The following is a 26,758-nucleotide window of genomic DNA, read 5'->3' as shown; positions in this document are numbered from 1 at the left end:
AAATACAAAAAGATACACCCTTGATCTGTAATTCACAAAAATAATGTATTCTTCTGATACTGTGTATAATGAATAGTGCATTAATTATTTAATTAAATGGCTGAGCACTATTGACCAATGAAGTTTTACTAACTTTAACTTACTTAATGGAAAACCTGAAGAGCTGATATACAGCAGGAAATGAAATGGAGGTTGGTACCTCAGACCATCACAAATTCCCTCTTAAAATAGTGACCCTCTTATTGCTTAAGTTGAAGTCATTTCAGAGATGAAGGCAAGTGTTGATAAAGAAGAAACAGGATGGGGTTGTGCTCTTGATGTAAGGGAAACATACAGCCAGTCATTATAATACATTAGTAATAGTGACACTTGTAGGTTTCAGTTGACAGTTATTCATCCACTATTTAATCCTTTCCTTTCAAGAGACAAAATGAAAAGTCACTGCTTTTAAAATTACATTTTGTCATATCTCCGTACATTAAAGCTTTTAACATGCTAATCTTAGTGGTTACAGATGATTTTAAGATCAGGTTCAACTGAATTTCTGTTAGATTTAATAGAAGTAATCGTTAGCACAGCCATGCCTTGTGTTGGATTATTCACTTCCCTCTTGGTACCCTTTGTTTTCACTTTGATAACATAGTTGCTTTTTTATTGAGTCAAAAGTACCAGTATGCTCAAGGATATACTGTTTCCTGATTGAGACCAAAGAAAGGGAGGTGGGGGGAGCAGAAAAAACCCTTTAGGAACCTCTTTGAAAATTTAGGAGAATTCTACAGTCTACATAGCTATTTGACAATAAGGCGAAGGATATTTATGTATATTGATTAATAATTTTAATTGGCATTTATAGTAAATATAATTTTATATAAAAAGAAACTAACAGCTGTTTCCTTATTTTGATGTTTATTGTTTACTATTTTATGCATTTGGTTGTCAAGCGCTGTCACTTCTGGAGTGCTTAATTTATATCAGCTAAATACATGGAGACTTGGTGGTGGCAGTGTACTGCTGTGGATAAACCACTGAGCGGTGGCTGAGTGAGGAGACCTGGCTTCCAGACTCTGAAAAGACTCCATCCAGTTAAGACTTTGGGTCATAACTTTGAGCCTCTGAACTTAGTACTCACATTAAGGATAAGACACAAAAGTCTTTAAAGTCCATTTACATGCAGTGTTTTATGATCATATAATCACAAAACTTTCCTAACATGAGTTTTTTGTAATTCATTTAGCATTGGAAAAGAAAAATTTAGCATATTATAAAATAGAACTAAATGAGAAGAGGAAAAGGTCATACAATGTTTAATTATTCTATACCAGTACTATTGCTTTGCAAGTATTTGTTTTTGAGAATACTTATCAAAAATTTCTTAGCTGACTTTCTTATCAACCAAACAGACTTCTCTGCAATTCTTGCTCAATGATTTAAACTATCAGTGAAGTGGTTAAAAATTCAGTTTAAAAGTATTGGCTTTAACAAGTTTATATTTTTGTTATCTAACAAAACACAAATGCAGAATGCAGTATTCAAGAAAAGGAGATTGATACCATTTAGTTACTCTCAAATAAGAAAACTTTTTTGTTACTATAAAAATATAATTTTATATTACTTTTTAAAAAATTGTTAGGCAGCCAATGAAAAAAATCTGAATTAATAGTTGGATTCTTTTAAAGTATTATGTTAGTTTAAATTGTCCTGAATAAAAATTCTGAACTCATTTGCAGTTTTATCTTGGGAGTTCACCCAAAACATAAATAAAGATCCAACAGCATTGCTTTATTATTATCTATGCAATTAAGTAACAATGATATTTTTAACCCAAACCAAGGTTATCTAGATTTATTAAAAGGAAAAAAAATACTGTCCTCTAGTTGGAGAATCTACAGCACGTGATAATCAGCCACTGCCAAGAAAATCAGTGTCCACTTCCCATGTACAAGACCTGGAAGATGATAGGTAAAGCAGTACCGTGACACCATTCTCTAGGGGTCAACGTTGAAGTGGGAGAGGCAGGTCAAAGAGGAGACAGATGAATGTTACAGGCTAAGTCAGGACACCATCTGCTTTCAACCCTTTTGGTTTGACTTAAGGAGTTTGATTTCCAGAGGGAAAAACAAAATTTCAAATTATAACTTCCCTAGAGAGTGTTTCAGCAGATTTTAGAGCCTTTTGCATATCATGATTTCTGACCTCACAAGTTGTATTCCTTTTTATCACCTGTCTTTCTATTATATTTAGCAAAGCAATGTGAAAATTGGTCTCTTCACTCATATCCCATTGATTTAACCTAAGAGTGTGATTGATAATAAAACTTTGGTCTTTTTAATATTAACTCAAGAAGTTAACATTTCCCCCTAAAATATTAGTTTTACTCAACATTTGTCTTTTTTCGCTTAGCATGTTTCTTTGTCCTCGCACAGTGTTGGTTTCTCTCTTTCCTGTTTTTGACATTGCCATAAGATTTTATTTGGAGATAATACAGAAGGAAAAGCTCTTTTCAAAATCATTAGTGATATGAAACTGTACATCAATAGACAGCAGATCCTGACGGAGGGATGTGGTTAAAAAAACCCCTCTTGGAAATCAATGTTTTACCTACCAGGGACTTTTCGGGGCTTCAAGGCTGTCAGCCAAGAGTATAATTTGCTGTTTTTAGACAAACCTTTGCCAGTCTTAAATTTTAGTTAGACTTATATAGAATCTTTCACTTGAATTTCAATTCTAAGAGTGTATAGTCATGAAACAGTCTCATATTTGAAAGATCAAATCAGATATATTCCTTTAGTTAACTTTCTACTAAAGGAAACTATATTGTACCAAAACCTTGGCTAAACAGTTTCAATTTATCATCTATAGATGTGTCCATAGGGTGCTAAGTATTCACTAGGTTTATTTATTATTGCTCCATTTCAGTTATTTTAACTGAACGTAATATCTACTTAGTAACTGTCTTACTAAACACTATGCCCTCCTTTCACGATTTTTTGACCTTAGACTCCACTTACAACCTCTACTTATGGCAAAGAACGGATTTGTCGTATTTGTAGTGTGAGGGGAAAAAAAATCCCTGCTATATTAGGTTATTATAATATAGTAATAATAGCAAATCTAAAGCTGTGGTCAATTTACATATTCAAACATGATAACATTAATTTACGTAACAATCATGGAAAAGAAACCTTTAGTATTAAGCAACTCAGAGAAAACTGTGAAATCATGGAGCAAAATTTTTGCTCAAGCAGTAATTTGGGAAAATATTCTGGAGGCAGACATTCAGAATAATAAAATCACCAAGAAAAATACATGATATACAAGTTACTTTAGAGATGACATCACCCTTGGAAAGTCTGCGAATTCCCATTTTGCAGGATTGTTGGTGAAAATTAAATGAGATCATCAATACAAGGCAGCACCTAGCACAGTTTCTGCCCTAGAGTAAGTGCTTGTTAATAAATGTTGGCTTTTGTTAGTATTATAATTATCTATATTCTTGACTTCCTAAGCAAAAAATAAAGCTTAGTTTAATCTAGTCCCAGTAATATTTATTAAATGTGCAAGGTGTGAGTAGTGCACTAGTAGGCCTCACAGAGATGCCTGCCGCGGCCCCTACCCTCAAGGGTGGGAGTAGAGAGGAGATATTAATAAATCTGAGGCAGAAAGGGAGCGCAGTACGATGCAGTGCAACACGTTTCATTTGAACGTTATCATCTTCTGATGTGTTTGCAGCAGTTGTGTAAATGTTAAAACCACAAGTAATTATTCTTTCTCTTCTGTCACGTTCTCTCTAATTTGAACTGTCTCAATATTTTTGTTTATAAAAATGACTGAAAGAATGAACAATTGTGTCAATAATGAAGACACCCCCTCATTTTTTAGTAAAGAGACAGCCCCCAAATCGCAAGAAGTGAACAATTAAGTGAGTCATAAATCTATCATTCATTGTTAAGTGGAACTTTTTGTAAGATAGCAAGGTTCCATGTCATTTTTGTGGTGCGATGAAAAACTATCCCTTCAGTAAGTCAGTACCGAGAACAGAACGATAGAGTGCCTTTGTGCATGGGAAACATCAAATTGTCGATTTCTTTCTTATTTGCAAGTTGGAGCCTTTACTCCAAGAGAAGGAACAATTCAAGGATGCATTCTAAATCTGAAACATCTGGCTTTTGTAATAATGTAGTGGAAGCAGCTTGTGCTTTGGATTCAAATCAGAGCTCTCCCACTTACTGACAAGTCTCAGAAACTCCCGGAACCTCAGTTTCCTCATCTGTCACAAATTGGGGTGATAATGCCTGACCCACATGACTTTCAGGAAAAATGAAAGTGGTCTGCCAACACAAACCGGCTTTGTAACACAGACTCCAATCTTTAGGAAAACAACTCAGTAATAAGTAAAAATTCTTTACGTCTGCCTCACAATCCAGATTCCATTGTATGTGCTGAATGTTTAAAGTTCTAGTTGGCAGATAGACTTAATTTCACAAAAGATGCTAAACAAAAGACATCTAAGAAACATCAAGGACAAATGGGGTAAGTAGGAAATCCACGAAGGCATGGTTCAGCATCAGGGTGACATGGTCAAGCAGAAGAGACAAGTCTCTTTTTAGAACGTCTGCTGCCCTCTAACTGGTATAGCCAAGAATAGTCTTGGCTCGGGTGTATTCTTGGGGTATTTTCTAAGAATACACCACAAAAGGCACTGAGGTTTCACAGGAGTTTCTTCTTAGTCTAACATTATGCGTTATTATATTATTTCCCTGAGAAACCCCCCGATAGATTGGAGACTTGATTTTATTTTTAAGAATCTGTAATCAGGAGTCTTAAGCTGGATAAGAATCAGAAATCTGATTTGCCCCCATTCTGCAGTAGGCATATTGAAATTTTCATCATTCCCAGATTTCTGACCTCCAAATGTTTTGTGGTTGCCTTTTCCCTTAGAGCCATCCCATGAAAAAGATCTCCTTTCCCCTCAAAAAAAAAAAAAAATACTGATTGTGATTTACAACAGCTGAATAACTTATAGTTGGTAGTGCTTTTAACAGTGTTTCAGGCATTCAGGGCAAAGTGAATATAAGACTAAAGTCTAGAAGGTCATAAGTTTTTCCCACTAAAAACTATTTTAGGCGTGTTGCTTCCAGTAGAACAGTGGGTTGTATGAGCAATTTTACTATGTACAAATAAAATTACATGAAAAGCCGTAGGTTTATTTGAGACACAAAACAATGTCCTGATATTGGAAACTAACTTACCTTAGAACTTTTAAAAAGTCAAATGTAAAATTAATTGATAGTAGTGAACGTTATCATATATGTAACATCTCTAGTTTAACAAGACTGTATGCTGTAAATATTTTAAAAATTGTTCTGTTGAAAGAAAAAAAAAACCTTAAGTGGGCAAAGCATTTTGCTGAAGTAAAAACAGAAAATCAATACATCAGAGGTTCAGCTGTATGTTCAGCTTAATGTTTTCCTGTGGCAGTTTGCTCCAAATTCCCAAAAATAAGATACCATTAACAAAGTACTAAACAAAGTAATTTTTATAACCTGTGTATGAGAAATTATTTTCCAGATATCTAATAGTGGATACTATAAAATACTGGGCGTTTCCCTATCATGTTGAGTGGTTCTGATGAAGCTGGTCTCTTAAATAGACAGTAGGTAGGTAAACATCTTTACCCTCTATTACAGGGGAGAAGATTATTGACTAAAGTATTACAAAATCTACCTTTAAAAGCATACTTAATCATCCACTCAGAATAGCATGCTGAAAGTTAAACAGCTGCTCTGGCATTTAGTGTAGCTGAACCCAATATTTCCTATTTGTAAATATTTATTTATCCAGAAGGAGACTAGAAATATGGTTTGGAACATCACCATTCTGTGCCCCTTATGTAAGTCCAGTGTCTTTTGAACCAGAATTGCTATTTTTGACGCCCAGGTTGACCATGTTCCACATCACTGCTGACTTAGGAGGCCCTTTGAGTCTCATGTCCCTGGTCTCACCCTTTGTTTCCTTTCTTCCTTTGTGTTCCTGTAATTTTAGGATGAGGTTTGACAGAGAAGGGTTTTCAAAATCTCAGAGTATGACCAGTTCCCAGGAGCAGGGCCGTGTTGTGCTTCAGAGCATGGACTCTGGACACACTGCTGGGTTCAAACCATGGCTCAGCCAGCTGATAGCTGTTTGACGTTGGGCAAGTTACTGGACCTCTCTGTTCTTCAGTTTTCTCTTTATGTAACGCAGGGATACTCTTAGCATCTCACAGAGTTGTTGTTTTGAGGATTAAAGGTGTTTTATATCCAGGTATAATAACAAAACATTGCATAGGTGCCTGTACTGTTCTGGGCACTTAAGATGCATGCTTGATGTTGTTAATACTATTGGTAATTAGTACTATATAAAATGCTTGCTGTTGTTAATATTGCATGGTCGTGTTGGTGAGCTGCCTTGGGAGAGTAGGTGGGAGTCTCTGATTCAGATGACTTTTATGCTTCTCTCACACTAATGAAATCATTACTTAGCGTGTGAAAACCAAGGCTCAGTATAGTTGAAGGAACTCTAATGGAGACCTCATGACTAGGAACTGGATTTATCTACTTAATCCTCCTTTGTCCTCGATGCCCATCTGCCTTGTAAATCTTCCCAACTCTGCTGCCTCATTCAGACCTCATTCCTCATGTGTTCCCTGGCAGATGTGTCCTAACTAGCTGCCTTATAACCGTCTAACTCTGTAATGTATCCTTTCCACTGCCACTATTGCTATTTTCCCAATACACAGCTAACGATGCCACTTCCTACTCACAAACAACTTTGGCTGTTCATTTTCTATGGTATAAAGTTTAGTAAAAGTTTATTATAAAGTCTACAGTAGAAAGTTAACATGATCTGAGAGGCTTGTGTTAGCCTAGCCTACTTTTTCAACTTCTGAAAACTGCATCCTCTGAAATGATCTATATTTCACCTTCATAGGAATACTCATCCTTCTCAAACACAGTCGTGACTCTGAGATCTGTCATGAATTCCCTCTCTCCAGGAAGTCTCTCTCTGAACCACCTAATAAAATCCTGTGCACTCTTAATTGCCACCCTTCTACCATTCTTTTTCCTAGGATATCATGCAGCCCGTCTTTTGGTAGAAAGTTCTGTATGAGTAAATTATTATTGAAATTCATCTTGATATAGAGACAACCTATGGCAGTAAACACTTGACAGTGTAGAAGAAAAGATCCAGCATCTCAGAGTTTTTTTTCATTAGGGAAAATTTCTACTTTGAGTCTACTGCTTGCAGTTAGCTAAGGTAATGTGCTTTGAAATGACTAACAGGTGCAGTAGATGAAAAAGAAGCTTTAATTAACTCTCTATTAACAAATTTAGTAGGTGGGCACTTGCATGATTTTCTGACTTTTATATTATATGGTTGATAAACAGTTTGTCTCAATGGTGTACTTGGTCATCAGTGTGTAATCATTATCTGAAACAGAAAATGTTCTCAAGTAGCATAAAGAGGAGAGACCCTTGATGTTTGAAATTAGCAAGTTACACATTATGTTTTCAGTTCTCATCCCACATTCCCTCCGTAACTTGACTTTTAGTCCTGTTCCTGAATAATTCTAATTTTTCCAGCATAATCTGCATACGTGTTTTGTGAGCATTTGAAACCCTTGACGGACTAGTGCTCTGTGTAGTATTAGCCTCTAGTTATGCAGGATTTTGGAGGAGAGCGAGTTCAAGGTGGGCTGAGGTTGACTGAAAGGTATCATGAAAGCACTGGGCCTTTGCCGATCCTTAAAAATGAATTTGAATTAAACAGGAAATCAAACACTGCCAGTTATTGAACTGCTAGAGCAAAGACTCAGGCTTATTCAGAGGATGGTGAGCTTGGCTGTGGCCACTGGAAATTAGGTTAGATAGACAGAGTGGGTCAAACTATGCACAGTTTGGAGAGCCAAGCCAGGGCACTGACCCACTAGTGTTAAGTATGATCTGAAAAAGGAACATGAGAGAAGCAACACTTGAGAAAGATTTTTAAAGAAAATCTTGGGAGTGTACATTAGGTTTATTATAACACATATGCACAAAAATTTGCATACAGCTTCAAGGAGCTCACAATCTTCCTGCAGCCCATCTTAAGGCCTGGTGAAGAACCCTTCAACTAGAGACCAGGAACCCAAACAGGGGGTTATGGCAAGACCTAGTCAAATGGCAGCAAAAGCCTAAATTAGGATGGTGGCAATGGAAATGGAGAGAGACATTTTTGAAGAAAAGCTAGCAAGATTTGGTAACTAATTGGATATGGAGTTGGAAGAGGAAGTGGGAATGAATAGTCAAAGATGACGACTTGAGAGACTACAAAAACAGATTGTGCCAATGAAAAAATTAGCCTTGGTCCATGAGGACTAGTTTCTGTTTTGTGCTTATTAGATTTATATTCTTGTATTTATAATTGAAAGTCCAGGAGAGAAAAAAAAAAAAAAAGTGACATGAAAAGACTCATAATGTCTAAACATCTAAATAAGAGAAAGTTTCAGAACTTCGGGCTCAAAGAGAGCTACATACTCAATTGAGCTCTGTGAGACAAGGCAAAATGTCCTCACAACATCTTAAGCCAGGAATATGTTCTTTGAATTTACAACTTCTTAAAATAGGAGTCAATTTAAAAAAATAAAAAGAAAAAGCAGCAAGTGTTTTCAAGTTAACTGGAAAGAAAAAAATTTTTTTCTCCTAACACCACATTTGAAGTTTTGTGTATTTACACTAGTTTTAATATGAGTGTTTAGAAACTTGTAACCAAGAGAGGTAGATTCTATTATCCTTTATGCAAATTATATCGTGAATGCTTAAATTGTTTTATGTGAAACAATATTTTTAATCAAACGAAACGGTAAAACAAACGAACTCTAAAGTTGGTCTGTTCTTCGTTTTCTTATAATCAGGAAATCCATTCACTCATGCTTTATAATTTTGGGGCTTTTAAGTGGTCAGGGGAATGTGACATCTGCATGCAGTCACATCCAAATTGATAATTGTCCCAGGCGGAGGGTAATTTTAAAGCATGAAGAAAGGTGGAATCTATATCTCAGAAGATTATTGAAGGGTGGCGGTTCCCACCTCGCGACCCCTGACTTTGAAAGACACTGTTCTTTTGGGCGAACTCATCTTAAGGTAGGACAGCAGCCTCAACCAAGGCCGAAGCGTCCTGAGTGGGGAGCAGGCCGCGGCTTCCGAGCCGGTTTAAATGCAGGCTCTTCTTAGCAGTAAACCACACGAATGTATTCATCATTGATTTTCAAATGATAGGTTTCTATATCACTGGTTTAGGATCCACAGCCTCACATTCCTGAATCTATATTATGCCAAAAGAATAACAACTTGGTGGCTGGAGACAGAAATGGTTATTATACGGCTCCAAAATGCTAGCTGGCACAATATGCTAAAAACAGCAGAAACTCACCGGTAAAAGGCAGAATTTATTTGTTCTCAAAAATAACTTTATGCTCTAAAAATATGAATCTAAGAAGTGTCATCGTGGTTCAAAATATTTTACCTTCAATATGTAAACACCTTAAAATATGTGACTAATCTTCTAAAATGGCATAATTTCCAAACAACAGGAAATATTCCAAGGGGAAAAATAGAATGCTTTTCAAATCAATTTTTTAAGTTTTGAGGCATTTATTGGGTGAAAAACTATAATATATGTTTGCTTTTTTTTCCCCCTACCGCTGCCCCAAATCATTGTTTAAAATGTGGGCAAAAAGGGGTAGGCTTTGTTGGAATTTCTCAGCGTTTACTGTAGAAGATGTTTGTTTTTTTTTAATTTTAAAAAAGAAAGAGCTTTTCTCAGAGCCTCCGTGCAGCATTTCCATTTTCGCACACTGGCCCAGTGCTCGTCATATCACAGGACAACACATTTCATAAAGCGGTTTTACTTCCTTTTAGCAAAATAACTCCTCCATGCAAACCAGTATCGGCATCTACGACGCCGGGGTTTTAGTTTCTTCAGATCTGTTCAAGCTTCATTGCACTGCTTAACTGACTTTTTTCCCCCCTTTCTTTTGAAATTACCCAGCTAATTTTCCATTTGATTGTTTATTTAAACCAGATCTCACACAGGCTTAATAGATAAGTGACATAGGCATTCAGGGTGTCTGTCAGTCTGAGCTTCAGCTGACAGGAAAGTAGACAGCAAACTTTGTCTTGGTTTTCTCGCTCCCTTTTTATCCAGTGGAATCTATTAATTAAAACTAAAGCCCTAGCATAGTCACGATAATGATTCAGTAAGACACCTTAAATATAAGACTCCTGTGAGCATTCCATTTGATCAAGCGTTTTTCTAAGTGAACATATCCTTTGTATTTCTCCTAGTGGAAAAAGGTAAATTGCATTTGTTTCATATAATAACTTTTGCCACAGAAAACGATCCAAATTAACTGTAAAAAAATGTTTTGGGCTTTTGACATATTTAGCTGGCTTTAGAGAATTTAGCTAATTTTCTTGAAGTTTTATTATAGAAGAGTAATTTACATACAAATTCAACCAATACTTCTTAAGCAACTACTTTATACTTGACACGCTTTGGGCGAGGGGTTGTTTGTTTTATTTTGTGGGTTTTTTCTTCCTGTAAAGTGGAGAATTTTATGCATAATCCAATTGACAGATTTAATCTTGTAGTTATTTGTTATATATTCAGCCCGTTTATTCATGCGTAAAATGAGACAAGTAAATGAATGGGGTATGAAGAACCAGTGTGCTCTACACAGTGTGCCTCAAATAGATTCTAATTCAAAAGATGTGCCCATAAATATCTCCTGAAATATACCTGGGCTTTGCCTTCCCAATTCCTCATCATAGCTCAGGTCATCATAGAAGTTTCCAGACTGGATCACACTATCAGGCCTTCCTAATGACAGAATATCCCAATACCGGTAGATCTCTCTGTCCACTTAAAGGCCTGTGTTACCTCTGCTCTGCAACCTTCAGGGGTCTGCATTTCCACCATTTAAACCCAAGACATGTTAGCCTGGAATTCACAGGCTAAACTTCTGTGGCTTCCACAGCCCAACCCTCCATATTCCTTCAGGGTCTCTGACACTCCCCTCTTTCCATGGGTTCCCTTCTCACCAGGAAGCTCACAGTGTCCCTGACCATCCTCTGTACATTGCCACCTTGGACCTTTCCCAGTGCCCGGTCACAAGCCCAGAGATCTTACTGTCTCCTCTCTTTTCTCAAGACTCGCATCAGTTCTTGCCTCTTCCATGAATCTTGTTTGGATAATCTGTTCCCCCCTGGGAACCCAACAGCACTTAATCTGTATTGCTCTGTGACGCCTCACTCCAGGCTGCCTTGTCTTGGTGCGTATGTTTCACGCGTGTCTGTATTGGATTGCCACAAAGGGACTGCAGGGCCTTTGAGGACCGGGGGCTTGTCTCTGCATCCCCACTGGGTAGCACACAGTATCATTCGTCCTGGGGTAATAGATACTTGTGTTTTACAATAATGATAATGATGACAGTAACAACGAGGTCTGACTGTCTCCTTTAGAGAGCTTTAGAAAACAACTGCCTAGGTTTCCAGCACGGGTTGTTGAAATCACCTAGGTGGTTTCTGTTATTCTCCAATGAGAGATGGTAGAGGAAGCCAGCAGGGGACTTTCTGGTTCAGCTCAGGTTGCATCGGCTCCCTCCTCAGCTCCGCCTGTCACGGGACAGTATATTTTGAATTATGAGAAATGGACGCCTTCAGAGAGCCATTTGTCTGTTAGTGGAGGGCTAAGCATCGGAGACCAAAGAAAACCCTTTCAGGACGGTTCCCACTCGATGGCTACGCCTGTGCCCTGTGCACCAGCACTTTAGTGGAGGCACCATCCCCTCATTTCAGCTCCTGAGAAGGAGTCCTGCTTTCTGAAGTTCTGTGTTGAGCAAGAAAGCAGGGCTTCAGGTTCGCACACTGAGCTTAGTGAGGAGAGCAAACCAGATGGAAGAAAGCCATAGGGGGAAATCGCGCAAAGACAAGGGGGACTGAATAGCAAAGCGTGTGAGAGGCTGCTACCCCTATGGCATGTCCTAGAAATTATAGTCTTGCTGGTATGCCCTTTGTTCACTTAAGGACACACAGATACACAAAATAAAAGCCAAATCGTTGAACCAAAAGAGTGAGTCATGCCGGCCAGGCCTCCGCTGAGCTAGTCAATTAAAGTGCAGGACCAATTCAGTGCTTTTCTTAGACCCTGAACGACTGACTGTCTGACTTTCTTCCCAAAATTTTTTTAATAGAAAAAAAGTATATGCTGGTTTCTGGGCAAGTTGCTATCTATTAGGTCTCTTCTCATTAAGAGTTTTTAATCTTCCTTCAGAGGAATGTTAAATAACTGATTGGGTTACTGATGTGGAGGCTGTCAGTCATCCTGTGAACTTTCAATGTATGTTATTGTCTCACCCTGTTAATCCTTTATTCTTAATCTCATGTAGTGTATTCTCTAGAAACATTTTTTGAGTCTAGATTTTCTTTTTTCCTCAGTGCTCTCATTGTTTTGTGTTAACAGGGAACGGGTATGGCAATCCCCGAAACTCACCAGGTCTGCTGGTCTCACCTGGTAACTTGAACAAGAATATGCAAGCAAAATCTCCTCCCCCCATGAATTTAGGGATGAATAACCGTAAACCAGATCTCCGAGTTCTTATTCCACCAGGCAGCAAGAACACGATGCCATCAGTGGTAATGTGAAATTACATTTTAAATAAATGTTGATGTTTTGTATATGTTTTGCTATTTGTGTATTTGTCTAACTTTATGAATTACTCACATGCTCCCAGAAAATTAACACGTCAGTGCTGTTGCTGGGGCCCTGTTGGATTTAGCTATTATTTCTGGTAACTAGTGTGCATTTTCCCTTTTCCGTGGAAAAAAAGAACCAACATCCAAAAAACTCCAGTATAGGGCTGGTGTTCTGGGGCAGAGAAAACATTTCCTTTTAAGGCCTTCAATTTATAATTAGAAAAAAATCATTACCTAGTACTCTGCTAATGGGACATATGATTTGATTTGACCAATGGTAGAACCACACTCACAGAATGAGGTATTTCATAACAGATTTTTACAGTATTGAACTAAATAAGTATGTCCTTAAGGTACTGACAATGAAAAATCTTTCTCAGAATTCCTAAATGAACTTTCTCCCGTTAATTAGCAATTCTTTTCTTAGGTATATTGCAATGATAATGTTTAATGCATCACATGCCTATGCACTGCCTCAATTCATCTTTCCAAATATGCATTTTATGCCAATAGTTACCTCTCAAAAACAAATTGTCTTAAAATTCTAGGCATTTTGAGAACAAAGGTTATATTTTTATTTTACCTCAAAAAAAAGTTGTGGCACTTATAAGAATAAATAAATATGAAATATAAATAATATCCCTGGAAGCTATCATTTTTCTTTCTCCTGGGTCTGCAGGACTAAGGTGAAGATAATATTGTGAGACCACATTCAGCAACAAAGAGACTTACATCCGTGTTCTCCAGATTAGCTTTGCTTAAGAGCGAGAACATTTAAAACCAAGATTCAGTAGACAGATTTAGATCATTCTGCAAACACGTTTTTTTTTTTCTTTCTCTGCTCTGTGGCAAGCTTCAGGGTAAAACAGTCCTGCAAGCTGATTAGTTTATTATGGCACGTGCAGATTAATTTTGAATATCAACCCCCAAAAATTCACATAATGTGCAACATTCCCTTCGGAAAAGGCTGGATAAATAAAACCTCCCACAGGGCCACAGCCAAGCCGTGTGGGCCATGCATGGCAGGCTGTCTCTATCAGCAGATTTATTCCAAGTCCCTTAAAACTGAGGCTTTCCCCAGGGTTTCTTGTGAGCCATCCTTCAGGTCTCTCACTGGCAGCCAGGTGCGGTTTCCCCCCTCCTCCAGCAAGTGGGGTTTCAAAGTACAATCTTTTTTTTTTTTTTTTTTTTTTTCCTCAAAATGTGGTGGTGAAATAATGAACGTTGAGACACTGACCTGTGCTGAAAACTGGATAGATTGTCTTCATGTTTGAGACAAACAGCTCATTAAAGAAAACAAAGAATGTCTTTGTAAGGAGTTATCTTTAGAGTCTGAGTTTTAAAACTGTTTAAACTGTTGTGTCTATCGGAAGATGCTTCTCCTTTTGTTGAAAAGATTTTGCCCAATTATAAATATTTACAGACACTAATTAATAAAACTCCTTCCGCATGCTCTCAGTCTGAGGATGTCGACCTGCTTTTGGTAAGTGGTGAGGGTGCTTGGCACGTGCAAGGAGAAACCCAAAGTGGCTTGTTAGGTGGAGGGGTAGCAGTAGTAAAATGGAAAGATGTCAGGAGTTAGTGTGTGTCAATATTGATTATATTTAAATGCCATTCATTTCAAGTATCACTCATAGGTGAGATATCAGGTTATCTATTTTTCTGTGTCAACCTCTGTAAGTAAAGGCCATGTTTTCAGTTTATTTTAGGATTTAATTTATAGTAAAATTGGAACAAACAAAAATATCCTTAGTTATTTAAGACCATGAATATGCTTATTTTTCTAAGAATTAAATTCTCAAGATATTTAAATTTATATGAATTTTTAATCTCCTTGCTCTAAGGAATTAAATATATACGTTAGCTGCTTTGCCATCTAGTTTGAGGGAAGGTTAGAAGAATCTGAAAAAAAGTGGTCAGAGCACCACCTGCTGGTCAAAATATAGCATGAACCCTCTACCCATCTGCTCTGGTGTGTATAGAACTGAGCATAAAAACCACCATGGTTGATTTTAATTTTTTTTAAATTTGCATTTGAATAAAAACTGAAACAATAGAAGTACAGTATACATATTTCATCAGTTTTCAACATAGTCTGTTTTTACCCACAATAAAGCTATGGTACTTGTTACTAGTTCAGTTGCCTAGGAGATACTGATGTAATGGGTTACTATGGCAACAACTGGTCTCTTGAAGGATTGTAAATGATAGGGTTGGCAGAGTTCATAGAGACACATGTTAAATGATTAATTTCATGAGATTTGTACCAAGTTCTCTTTATGTGCAACACTAATACTGAAATCTAGTATTTTTAACTCTTAAAAAATTCTATAAGTAATATCTTTTTATTTACTTTAAAAGAATCAAAGGATAAATAACTCCCAGTCTGCTCAGTCATTGGCTACCCCAGTGGTTTCCGTAGCAACTCCTACTTTACCAGGACAAGGGATGGGAGGATATCCATCAGCCATTTCAACAACATATGGTAACGGTGAGTAGTTTGCCATGTTCAAATAATACATTAAATACTTTTTATTAAAAAGCAAGATGAAAAAGATATTACTCTTTAGTCTGCTAGGAAGCTTTATTTAATACCTGTGGTGTCCAGAGGACTATACCATTACCTATTCATTACTAAGACAAAGTGAATATCCACATGTTTCTTTCTTAGTGAGCAAAAGTTTTATTAACCCAACCTGAATTCAATATATAAGAACAATTTCAAGAAAATGAGCTATTGTTTCTGTGATGTAATAGAAAGCTCACTTTCTCAAGGTTGTTTAAAAAACATTTCTAGGTCATCAAATACTATGTACCTACTTGTGATACCAGATTGTAGTTCTAATAAACTAGAATTGCAGGCTGTATTACATTGAAGTTTTCACGGAATACTTAATTTTTGGTATATAGTATATCTCTTTTAAATTAAAATTGTCCCTAACGTTTTATCTCCCTCCCTTCCGCAAATAAAAAAAAAGTATAACAATCATTAAATAATGCTAATAGAGTATTTTAAAAATTGAAAATGATTATTCTATTCACCATTTGATAATTTCCAATTGAATATTTTCCCTGACTCTCTTATTCTCTTCTCTAGAGTACTCTCTGAGTAGCGCAGACCTGTCTTCCCTGTCTGGGTTTAACACCGCCAGCGCTCTTCATCTTGGCTCAGTAACTGGCTGGCAACAACAACACCTACATAATATGCCGCCATCCGCCCTCAGTCAACTGGGGTAAGCAATATTACTTCTTTCATAATACACTTGTAGAATGCATTGGTAAATGACAAATGGCAGTCTCTAACTGTGTGCTCTAATGTCCCTTTAGAGGCTGTAAAATTCTACTTTATCAAAATCGGAAAGTTTAATACCTTTCAGGTAGCTTAAATATTACTTTCCTTCTTCTTTATGAGGAGGGGGAGCTCTGTGATAATAGGGTATGTTATTTCCCAGTTGTTTTAGGCTATATTTGTTTCCACTTCTGTCAATGATAAGTTTTTCTTCAGTTAAGTTTTCACATAGTTCATGTGGGACATAAGAAGACATTTATAGTTATTAGTTTTTTAAATTTTTGAGATATTTGAGAATCCTTTTCACTTAGCATAAACCACATAGTTCATGCCTAATGTAATGAACATAGCCTAATGCTCAGAGGGTCAGCTATTCCACTGATATACAAACTTCATATATTTATAATGTACTCATAATATAGTTGTATATTCATACAGGTATGAATGTAAATATATGTATATGTACATACACTAATTATCTAAATTTGGGTATAAAAATAATTTTTGTTGTTTTCTGAAGTCAGATGTCTATTCCTGCCCCCTTGTGGTACTTTTGAGATACGTCTTTATTATAGAAATAACTCCTGTCATTTATCAATAGGAAAGTTCAAATCTTAAAAGGCCCGGAATTCACAAATAATACTACTTGTAAAACCTTTTTTAAGTTTAAAACATGAACCAAAGACATGACTTTCAGTTTAATAACTCCAACACTTCAATTAATCTTCAAAAGAAATTACTAGGAAGATATAAAATACTTAAAGATAAACCGTTTTTATATTTTTATATTTATATTTTAGAAGAGTGGGGTATGCCTACCCCACTTTTACTTTTCTGCTGAGATGTTGGTTAAAATAGTTAGCTAGTTCTATGTTCATATTCTAAGGAGACAATGAGAATAAAACTCTGATTAGAATAAAAATCACTGATTGATATCACAACTTCTCTCTTACTCTGCTCCAGCCCTACTAGCTTTCACGTGGAATTGATTTCACATAGATTACTGCTCTGGTTGTGGAGTCTTCACCCATTTACTATTTGCTTATATGCATTTTACTCACTAATCACTATTGTTGAAACTCTAAGCTCTCATGTAAAAAATAAAATAAATTCACTTGACACTGTTGCTCTGCTTTCTTGAAAGATTAACTTTGAAGATATGTTATATATTGAACAGCAACAGAATGTCTCTTTTTAGAATAACATTTAAATTTTCCCAGAAATGTTAACTATCCAAATAGACATTTATGGCAATAACTTTTTCAGGCAGTTATCATTAAGTACATCGTATCAACCAGGCAATCTTAAAATACATACACGTGGCATTGTACTTCTGTGGTTCGGCAGCGAATCCACTGTTCGTGCTTCTTGTCAAAAGTAAAGGTAGCTGTTTACTTCTCATTTTTCACAAAATTCATCCATTATAGGACTGACTTTCCTTAGAAATTATTAATGTCAAAAGCCATATTGTTTTCTCCGACTATGGCTTTCCTTTCAGTAACACCCGATAATTTGCATTTTTACATAGAAAACACATGTATTTACGTATTTTAACTACACTACAATTTTTAAATTCTCTTCTATTACATGGGAAGAATGAAATTCTCTGCTGCCTTTAATAGAGGCTTCAGTAAATGAGAAAGAAGTGACAGCCCTGGACTAGAGAGGAACTGAATTACAACAGCCGAGGATGAAGCATTTTGTTTAATTCCAGTTTCTTTCAGCACCAATTCTCATGGTGCATGAGTTGACTCTGAGTTTAGTCTATGTGTTTTTATTGCACTTAATCACTTCCCTTATCCCTCAAATAGATACCCCTTCCAGGCCTTCTAATTTTAGCCCGCCTGCCTGCCTTCCTTCTTTCTTTCCCTCCTTCCTTCCTTCCTTCCTTCCCTCCTTCCTTCCTCCCTCTCTCTCTCTCTCTCTTTCTCTCTCTCTCTCTCTCTCTCTCTCTCTCTCACACACACACACACACACACACACACACACACACACACAGTAGTTTTCAAAAGGAGATTCCTTCAAATGAGCTAGCCTATGCTCACACGATTAAATCTTAAAAATAAAAAGAAAATCCCAAGTTGTAACATGTATGTAAAATAAATTATATGAGCTACCTTTATTCCTTACAATGTAAATCAGTTTTTAAAAACTGATATTTTTCCAGGCCAAAGTAGTCCCAAATGCTTGTGTGGTGGATTCACGTTCTTTCGGATAGATACAATGTTCAAAGCAGAGTAAAATATCTTTCAGCTCACCTAAGTAGAAATTCCTCACAGCCCAAGAGGGTTGCCACAATTCTTTCTCAAAATTAAAGAAGTATGAAAGAGCTCTTCATATTTTGTTCATAGAAATACCTTTAAGTCCTTAAAGCTATACTGTTAGCACTATCTAGTATCTGATTTTATCTAAGCAAGTTAGATGAACAGCATAAACTGACCTACTTAGGGGGCAGAGCAGACTGGCAGAAGGAACTTGCCATCAAGAGTTAGCAAAAGTCATTCGAATACTAATATTTGAGAAAATGACCCTCAAATTTTTTGGTATTTTTCTCCTACCACCTAAAAAAAAGACAACCTATTTTCTAGAAGCGTTTCCATCATCATCCTTGTTGATGTGGGTATTCAGTACATACTGAGAGATGACTTTAAGTAAAGATGATTTTTAAAAGGTTAGGTTACATATAGTTTGATAGTCTAATTTCCAGGCGGGGACAGTAAGAAATTTGAATAAAGCTATCCAGTCATGTTTCATTTCTCAACAATATGGGGAAGGTCGGTGTTTCCCCAGCTGGAAGGAAGGCATCTGTAGTAGCTGGGAGCTTGCAGCAGGACTGGATTTGGGAACGTGCATATCTGGCTTCTGTCTCCCCATCCACCTCCTCATCACCTACATATAGGAAGTATCTCACAATTATCTGTGTCTGTAAAAATTTTGTTCTCAAGAACAAGTAGACCAACATGCTTATATCTGAATCTAGTATATATACAGCAAAGTGCTGTTAATGCTGCTTTTTCAAGAACATACTTCTTTGATCATGGAGACTAGCCAATTAAACCTCATTCTGTTTTGAATCCCATAGCACAGTATAATGAAGCTGAATCTAAGATATCACTTACAATGCATTACTGTGGATTTAGTGTCCCCAGAACTACTCAGAATGCTTCATAAACGTTTTCACTGTCAAATGAAATGCCACCAACTAAGTTTATCTTATCTTAGGGACTAGCCTATTTGTTTGTAGGAAAGGATAAACAGTGTTGTATCTTTTGTGGGGAAGAGATATAGCAAAATCTATACAAGCCAGCTGACTTTGGGAAATGGAGTGAATAAGTAGAAAAAGCAACTTCCAAAAGCTGTATTAAAGAAATAGCATTTTGATTATATTATTTTTTGCTCAGTTTATCCAGATTAACTGCTTATACTGGTTCAACTCACCAAATTTTTTTTTTCTAATTTTCCATGTCACCCTGCCTCTGAATCTAAATGTCAAAGGGCAGGCAAAAGTATTTATTGATATGCCACTTTATTTTCAGACCCCTAATTGACATTCATTATTAAACAGTTGTGTGATTCATAGTAGAAGCATTTAATTAAATTTTAGTGAAATAGTCTTCCTTATCCAGAGCCAGGAAAATTCTTTCTTCCAGAAATCAAAAGATGATTTCCTGTGACATCAAAATGAATCATTAAGTAACTCTGAACCAAGATAAAATAGTCCACCATTATGGATCCTTTTGAAATACAGGTGTTCCCCTCCTCGTTTCAATATCTTTTTGATTTAAAGATTATTTAATTAAAAGTCTTAGAAAATTAGTGTACTAATATACAATGTAAAATAAAAACAAGAAATAAATAAAAGTATAAACAGGTGATTGAAAATTATATACACTCAATGTGTAGTATCTTGACATAAATGCTAAGACAGCTTTGATTCTGTAAGCTCATAAAAGAGAGAGAAAGAAAGCCTTATTAGGGAAACAAACAATTCTCCCTTATGTTATTCTCGACATTAGCTCATCTATTAATAAGAGAAGGAAAGTAATCCTTTGCCAGTAGGTGGTGCTTTTGTATAAAACATCACTCAGAGATAAACTCATTTCTAATTTTGTTATCTCTATATATCTTGAACCTGAATTGCATCTTCCAAAAGGCCAGCCCTAAGGTTACTCCACTTTTTCCTCTGAAATATATGCCCATTTTCTCACTGCTTATAGTGACATTTTTAATACCATCTAATTCTCTCCATTGGAAAGTAACATAATCACATACATGAGTAGGTGGGTTTGCTTTCCTGTTTAAAATGGGTGTGTCTGTATGGATGATTCTTTACTGTGACTCTCCTCAGTAAAAGAGATTTCTGTTCCCTCTTGACAATATGGACAAATAACACTGACTCTAGCCGTGGATGTCAGTGCACTCAGAATATAAGAACAGTACAAGCATCTTAAAATTGATGTCAGCGATATTACTATGGTTTATCCTGATCAAAGTCATTGTGATTGCTAGTCTACACCTAAGAGCTTGATGCTTTTCCCTCCAGAACTTCCAAGTATCTAAATTCTCCCACACCTTGGAAGAAGGGCAAGTTACGCTCTCCTGGAATAAATGAGGATTAAGGGTTATAAACCCAGTAAAATCACACTAGATCCTTTTTTACAGCAACCTTTCCTTAGGCAAATCCAGAGTCATCAACTAATGACAATGATGAATTAGAGGAGTGGTCTTAGTATCCCAGCAGGGAGAGACTAGCAATAATAATATTGAGGTAATTGTGGGGAAAAAAACAGTGTTTTCATCCCATGTAACTGAGAAAGGATGAAGAAAGTCAAATTCTTTCTCAGTTTTAGTGGGATAGGAAGTCTTAAGTGTTTTTAAGCCAATACTTAAAATTTCCTTCCCCGTCTTTCCCCATCCCAAGCTTTTCACCAGAAACGGTTATAGGTAGCATTTTATGGATTCTATTTATTTGAAATTTGAACTCTCTTCACTTTCTCTGAAGACTATGCAACTTAATGTGCATATTAAATTGAGGGAAACATTTATATACATAGTAAGCTCTCTACAATAATTTTCAAACACAGGCATTAGTAAATCAAAGAAGTCTAATTCAGAACCTAAGCCCTGTATTGTTAGGTCTTGGATTACATTTTGGAACTAGTCTAGGGAGAAATTCCGTGGACATAGAAAATGCTTTTTCCAGCGTGTCTTGTTAAAACCTTCCTGAACCGGTAACCTGGACATTTAGGGAGGCTGTGAGAGACTAGGGGTATGATTCATGAGGCCTGGACTAGTTGAATGCTGGAATTATTACGGGGCAAATCAACAAAAGCATCCCGATTGCTCTAAGAAGGCGATGCCCCCAGGTGCTTTCAAGCACGCTCTCCTCCCTCTGGGCATGCTCTGGTGTCGATGCAAATCTTTAAGCTGATGTTTTATGTAATTGTGAGTTCCTGGGGGCTCCAGGCCTCCTCCATCTGTAACTGGGTTTCCTTTCCTCCTACAGAGCTTGCACTAGCACTCATTTATCTCAGAGTTCAAATCTCTCCCTGCCTTCTACTCAAAGCCTCAACATCAAGTCAGAACCTGTTTCTCCTCCTAGAGACCGTACCACCACCCCTTCGAGATACCCACAACACACGCGCCACGAGGCGGGGAGATCTCCTGTTGACAGCTTGAGCAGCTGTAGCAGTTCGTATGATGGCAGCGACCGAGAGGATCACCGGAACGAATTCCACTCCCCCATTGGACTCACCAGACCTTCGCCGGACGAAAGGGAAAGTCCCTCAGTCAAGCGCATGCGACTCTCTGAAGGATGGGCAACATGATCAGATTATTACTTAATAGTTTTTTTTTTTTTCTTGCAGTGTGTGTGTGTGCTATACCTTAATGGGGAAGGGGGGTCGATATGCATTATATGTGCTGTGTGTGGAAAAAAAAAGTCAGGTACTCTGTTTTGTAAAAGTACTTTTAAATTGCCTCAGTGATACAGTATAAAGATAAACAGAAATGCTGAGATAAGCTTAGCACTTGAGTTGTACAACAGAACACTTGTACAAAATAGATTTTAAGGCTAACTTCTTTTCACTGTTGTGCTCCTTTGCAAAATGTATGTTACAATAGATAGTGTCATGTTGCAGGTTCAACGTTATTTACATGTAAATAGACAAAAGGAAACATTTGCCAAAAGCGGCAGATCTTTACTGAAAGAGAGAGCAGCTGTTATGCAACATATAGAAAAGTGTATAGATGTTTTGGACAGACCCGGCAAAGGGTGGCCACGGTTAAATGTTAGGAACACATCAGGTCACCTAACACCCACCCCGAGAACGCTCACAAACCTGCAGGCATGTCCTTGGTGTATGGCACTCATGAGAAAGGATCGACGACCATGAAAAGAGGACCATACCTATTTTTAAAAATGTGGAGTTTGAGGGCTAACGTATTTAATTAAATAAATAAATAAATCTGGGTCTGCATCTCTTATTAAATAAAAATATAAAAATATGTACATTACATTTTGCTTATTTTCATATAAAAGGTAAGACAGAGTTTGCAAAGCATTTGTGGCTTTTTGTAGTTTACTTAAGCCAAAATGTGTTTTTTTCCCCCTTGATAGCTTCGCTAATATTTTAAACAGTCCTGTAAAAAAACCAAAAAGGACTTTTTGTATAGAAAGCACTACCCTAAGCCATGAAGAACTCCATGCTTTGCTAACCAAGATAACTGTTTTCTCTTTGTAGAAGTTTTGTTTTTGAAATGTGTATTTCTAATTATATAAAATATTAAGAATCTTTTAAAAAATCTGTGAAATTAACATGCTTGTGTATAGCTTTCTAATATATATAATATTATGGTAATAGCAGAAGTTTTGTTATCTTAATAGCGGGAGGGGGGTATATTTGTGCAGTTGCACATTTGAGTAACTATTTTCTTTCTGTTTTCTTTTACTCTGCATACATTTTATAAGTTCAAGGTCAGCTGTCAAAAGGATAACCTGTGGGATTAGAACATATCACATTGCAACACCCTAAATTGTTTTTAATCCATTAGTAATCAATTGGGTCAACTGACATCCATTGTATATACTAATTAGTTTCTTTCATGCTGTTTTTTTTGTTTTTGTTTTTGCATTTTTATCAAATGCAGGGCCCCTTTCTGATCTCACCATTTCACCAAGCATCTTGGAATTCAGTAAGTGCATACCCTAAACTTGCCCATATCCTAAATGATATGGTTGGTTTTCAGCCTAGAATTTGATAACGCTTTTAAGAAATATGCCCAGAATAGAGAGCTGTGTCAGGGCACATGTCCTGCCAATATAGCCCTAGAAACAAGTGATATGGAGTTTACTCTATGCATGAGTTATAAATTCCCACAGAAGAAAAATGTGAAAGACTGGGTGCTAGATAAGAAGGAAGCAGGTAAAGGGATAGTTGCTTCGTCATCCGTTTTTAATTATTTTACCTGACCCTTAACAATCTTGTCAGCAATATAGGACTGTTGAACAATCCCGGTGTGTCAGGACCCCCAAATGTCACTTCTGCATAAAGCATGTATGTCATCTATTTTTTCTTCAATAAAGAGATTTAATAGCCATTTCAAGAAATCCCATTAAAGAACCTCTCTATGTCCCTTTTTTTTTAATTTTCAAAAAATAATGATGACTCTTGTCTAATATTCGTCTATAAGGGATTAATTTTCAGACCCTTTAAAAAGTGAGTGCCATAAAAGAAAGTTGATATATATTGTTTAAAAGAGATTTCAGTCTAGGAATGATTTTCTCTTGGAATGTGAAGATCTGTCGATTCATCTCCAGTCATACACATTGACATACACAGCAAAGAAGATAGACAGTAAGAGCGACACTGCTATATCAGGTGTAGGACATTTCTTATCCAGTGTTTTATTTTTCTTGCGTAGTTGCTATGTGTTTCTCATTGCAAAAGGCTGCCGCTGGGTGGCAAAAGCCAAGAGACCTTACTAATAACTAGGCTATATTTTTCTTAACTTGATCTGAAATCCACAATTAGACCACAATGCACCTTTGGTTGTATCCATATAGGATGCTAGCCTGCCTTGTACTAACGTTTTGTATACTAAATCAAACAAAAAAAAATCAATCATTTCATATATCCCACTACTCCAGGTATCCATGGAACATGAAAGAAAAACATTTATGCAGAGGAAAACCAGAAAATCATCCCTGAAAACACACACACACACACACACACACATTCACACATAGGGGGAAAAAAAACTGAGAAAATCATTTTCCTTGCCATAAATTTGATCCCATTCTTACAACCCATCCTCATAACTTGATGTGTACAAAATATGCAAATGTCACAAATGTTCTTTGTCATTTCAAAACACTTTATCAATAACTTACCAGTGGGTGGGAAAGGGTCATTATGTGAAAATATGAAAAAATAGCCATATTAATTTTTTACCTGCAATTTGCCTCAGCAAGAAAGAAAAAGTGATTTTCTAATGCTGAAGATAAAGTAAGCTAAAGTGCCAGCAGAAGCCTTGGCTATTTATAGCAGTTCTGACAATAGTTTTATAAGAACATGAAAAGAACAGAATCACTTGAAAATGGATGCCAGTCATCTCTTGTTCCCACTACTGAATTCATATAAAGTGGTGGCAAGATAGCAAAGGGATAATCTGAGAATTTTTTAAAGATGATTTAATGAGAAGAAGCACAATTTTGATTGTGATGAGTCACTTTCTGTAAACAATCGCTGTCTATCTTTACCCTTATACCTTATCTGTAATTTACCATTTATTGTATTTGCAAAGCTAGTATGGTTTTGGGTTTTTATCATGGTAAATCCTTTGTATTCAGGAGTTTAGGGCAGAGCCCTGAGGGAGAGTTATTTTACATAACCCATCCTAGAGTAACATTTTAGGCAACATTCTTCATTGCAAGTAAAAGAACCATAAGTGGCATTTTACACAGCTTACAAGTATTGTTATATCTAGTCCTATTTTAGAAGATGTTTTGGTAATATTAAGCTTAAATACTGGTAAAACTGATGCAATATACGCAAGCTGCACAACCTGTATGCATTGGTGCGTGGAAGGCTGTTCATTTCAACCTTTTTTAAAATTGTGTTTTTTAGTAAAATGGCTTATTTTTTCCCAAAGGTGGAATTTAGCATTTTGTAATGATGAATATAAAAATACCTGTCATCCTCAGATCATTTTAAGGTTAACTAAGGTGAAAATTTTAAAAAATTCCAATACACTTTCCAATACACTTTTTAGAAAAATGTCTGCCCTCTCACACTTTTATGTATTTATTTTTCTTACATACCCATCTTCTAACTGAGAGATAGCATTTTTTGCCCCTTTATCCTTGTTTTTGTTTTTTACTCCAGAGAGTAAATGCTTTGTATTTCTTTCTTTAAAAAAAAAAAAATCTTTTTTTTTTTTTTTAAAGAAGAAGCAGCCACTCGAACCCTCAATAAATGCTGTTGCCTAAGCATGGCGTACTTCATCTGTTCCCGTTTGTGCCATCTGCTGTGATGTCATCACTTATATGGCGTTAATTTCCTGCCACTACAGATCTTTTGAAGATTGATGGAATACTGGTGTCTGTTAGAATGCTTCAGACTACAAGATGTAATTAAAGGCTTTTCTTAATACGTTTTAACCAAAGATGTGGAGCAATCCAAGCCACATATCTTCTACATGAAATTTGTCCATTTTGGTTATCTTCATAATCGGGTATTGCATTTTGCCTTCCCTGTTCATACCTCAAATTGATCCATACCTCAGTTTAATTCAGAGAGGTCAGCTAAGAGGCGGATTCTGTTGTGGTTTGAATGCATTACCAGTGTTCTCTTGGAGCGAAGCAGCCCTGGGTCACTGTAGGCATAGGACTTGGATTGCTTCAGATGGTTTGCTGTATCATTTTTCTTCTTTTTCTTTTTCTGGGGACTTGTTTCCATTAAATGACAGTAATTAAAATAGCTTGTAAATGAGGGCATACAAGCATTTGCAACAAATATTCAAATAGAGGCTCACAGCGGCATAAGCTGGACTTTGTCGCCACTAGATGACAAGATGTTATAACTAAGTTAAACCACATCTGTGTATCTCAAGGGACTTAATTCAGCTGTCTGTAGTGAATAAAAGTGGGGAATTTTCAAAAGTTTCTCCTGCTGGAAATAAGGTATAATTTGTATTTTGCAGACAATTCAGTAAAGTTACTGGCTTTCTTAGTGATGCAGTGTCTGTGGTGCATTTTTTTAATTAATGTTTTGCTGTTTAAATTTATTCCACTTTATCGTGTTTTTTTTTAAAGCAGCTTCTCCCACAAGCACAAGTGAGCTTTCTCAGTTTTCAACTCAAAATACTCAAAAAGAGGGGTATTTGTGTTTTGGGGGGAGGGAGAGTGTGAATTATTTCCCTGCTTTTGGGGTGATATATGTATCCAGCCAGTGTGGGAAGTTCAAGGTTCTTATCAAGTGGCTCAACTTCATTATCAAAGCAGTTCTGTGAAGATCTTTGATAACTTGCTTAATTACACAGACTTTTCCAAAACTCATTGTGCAAGGTATCCCCATGTTTAATATTTGTTAAACTAAAGTGTGTAAAAAGCACTTCCAGACTTATTTCTTTTTTCTTCATCAGAATAGTCTAGTTAACCAAAAGAGGTTGAAAACATAGGCTTCTATCTAAATATTTG

General features: G+C 36.5%; 1 protein-coding gene across 13 annotated transcripts in view; it reads left to right on the top strand.

Moving 5' to 3' along the window:
* MEF2C (myocyte enhancer factor 2C) overlaps positions 1 to 26,295 on the top strand; it is a 166,515-nt gene extending 140,220 nt beyond the window's left edge. For 11 of the 13 annotated variants that reach the window (XM_057540516.1, XM_007193024.2, XM_057540509.1 and 8 more), the window contains 4 exons: positions 12,538 to 12,710; positions 15,132 to 15,261; positions 15,868 to 16,003; positions 21,566 to 26,295. In XM_057540516.1, the coding sequence (XP_057396499.1) occupies positions 12,538 to 12,710; positions 15,132 to 15,261; positions 15,868 to 16,003; positions 21,566 to 21,887 (761 nt within the window). In that variant the 3' untranslated portion in view covers positions 21,888 to 26,295. The remainder of the gene's footprint in view (positions 1 to 12,537; positions 12,711 to 15,131; positions 15,262 to 15,867; positions 16,004 to 21,565) is intronic. The other 2 variants (XM_028169264.2, XM_007193025.2) reach the window with 1 other exon arrangement.
* The last annotated feature ends 463 nt before the right edge of the window (positions 26,296 to 26,758 follow it).

Source organism: Balaenoptera acutorostrata, chromosome 2 (assembly GCF_949987535.1).
Source record: "Balaenoptera acutorostrata chromosome 2, mBalAcu1.1, whole genome shotgun sequence".
Classification (NCBI taxonomy): domain Eukaryota; kingdom Metazoa; phylum Chordata; class Mammalia; order Artiodactyla; family Balaenopteridae; genus Balaenoptera; species Balaenoptera acutorostrata.
The sequence above is the reverse complement of the archived record's forward strand: the minus strand, read 5'-3'. Positions and strand labels throughout refer to the sequence as shown.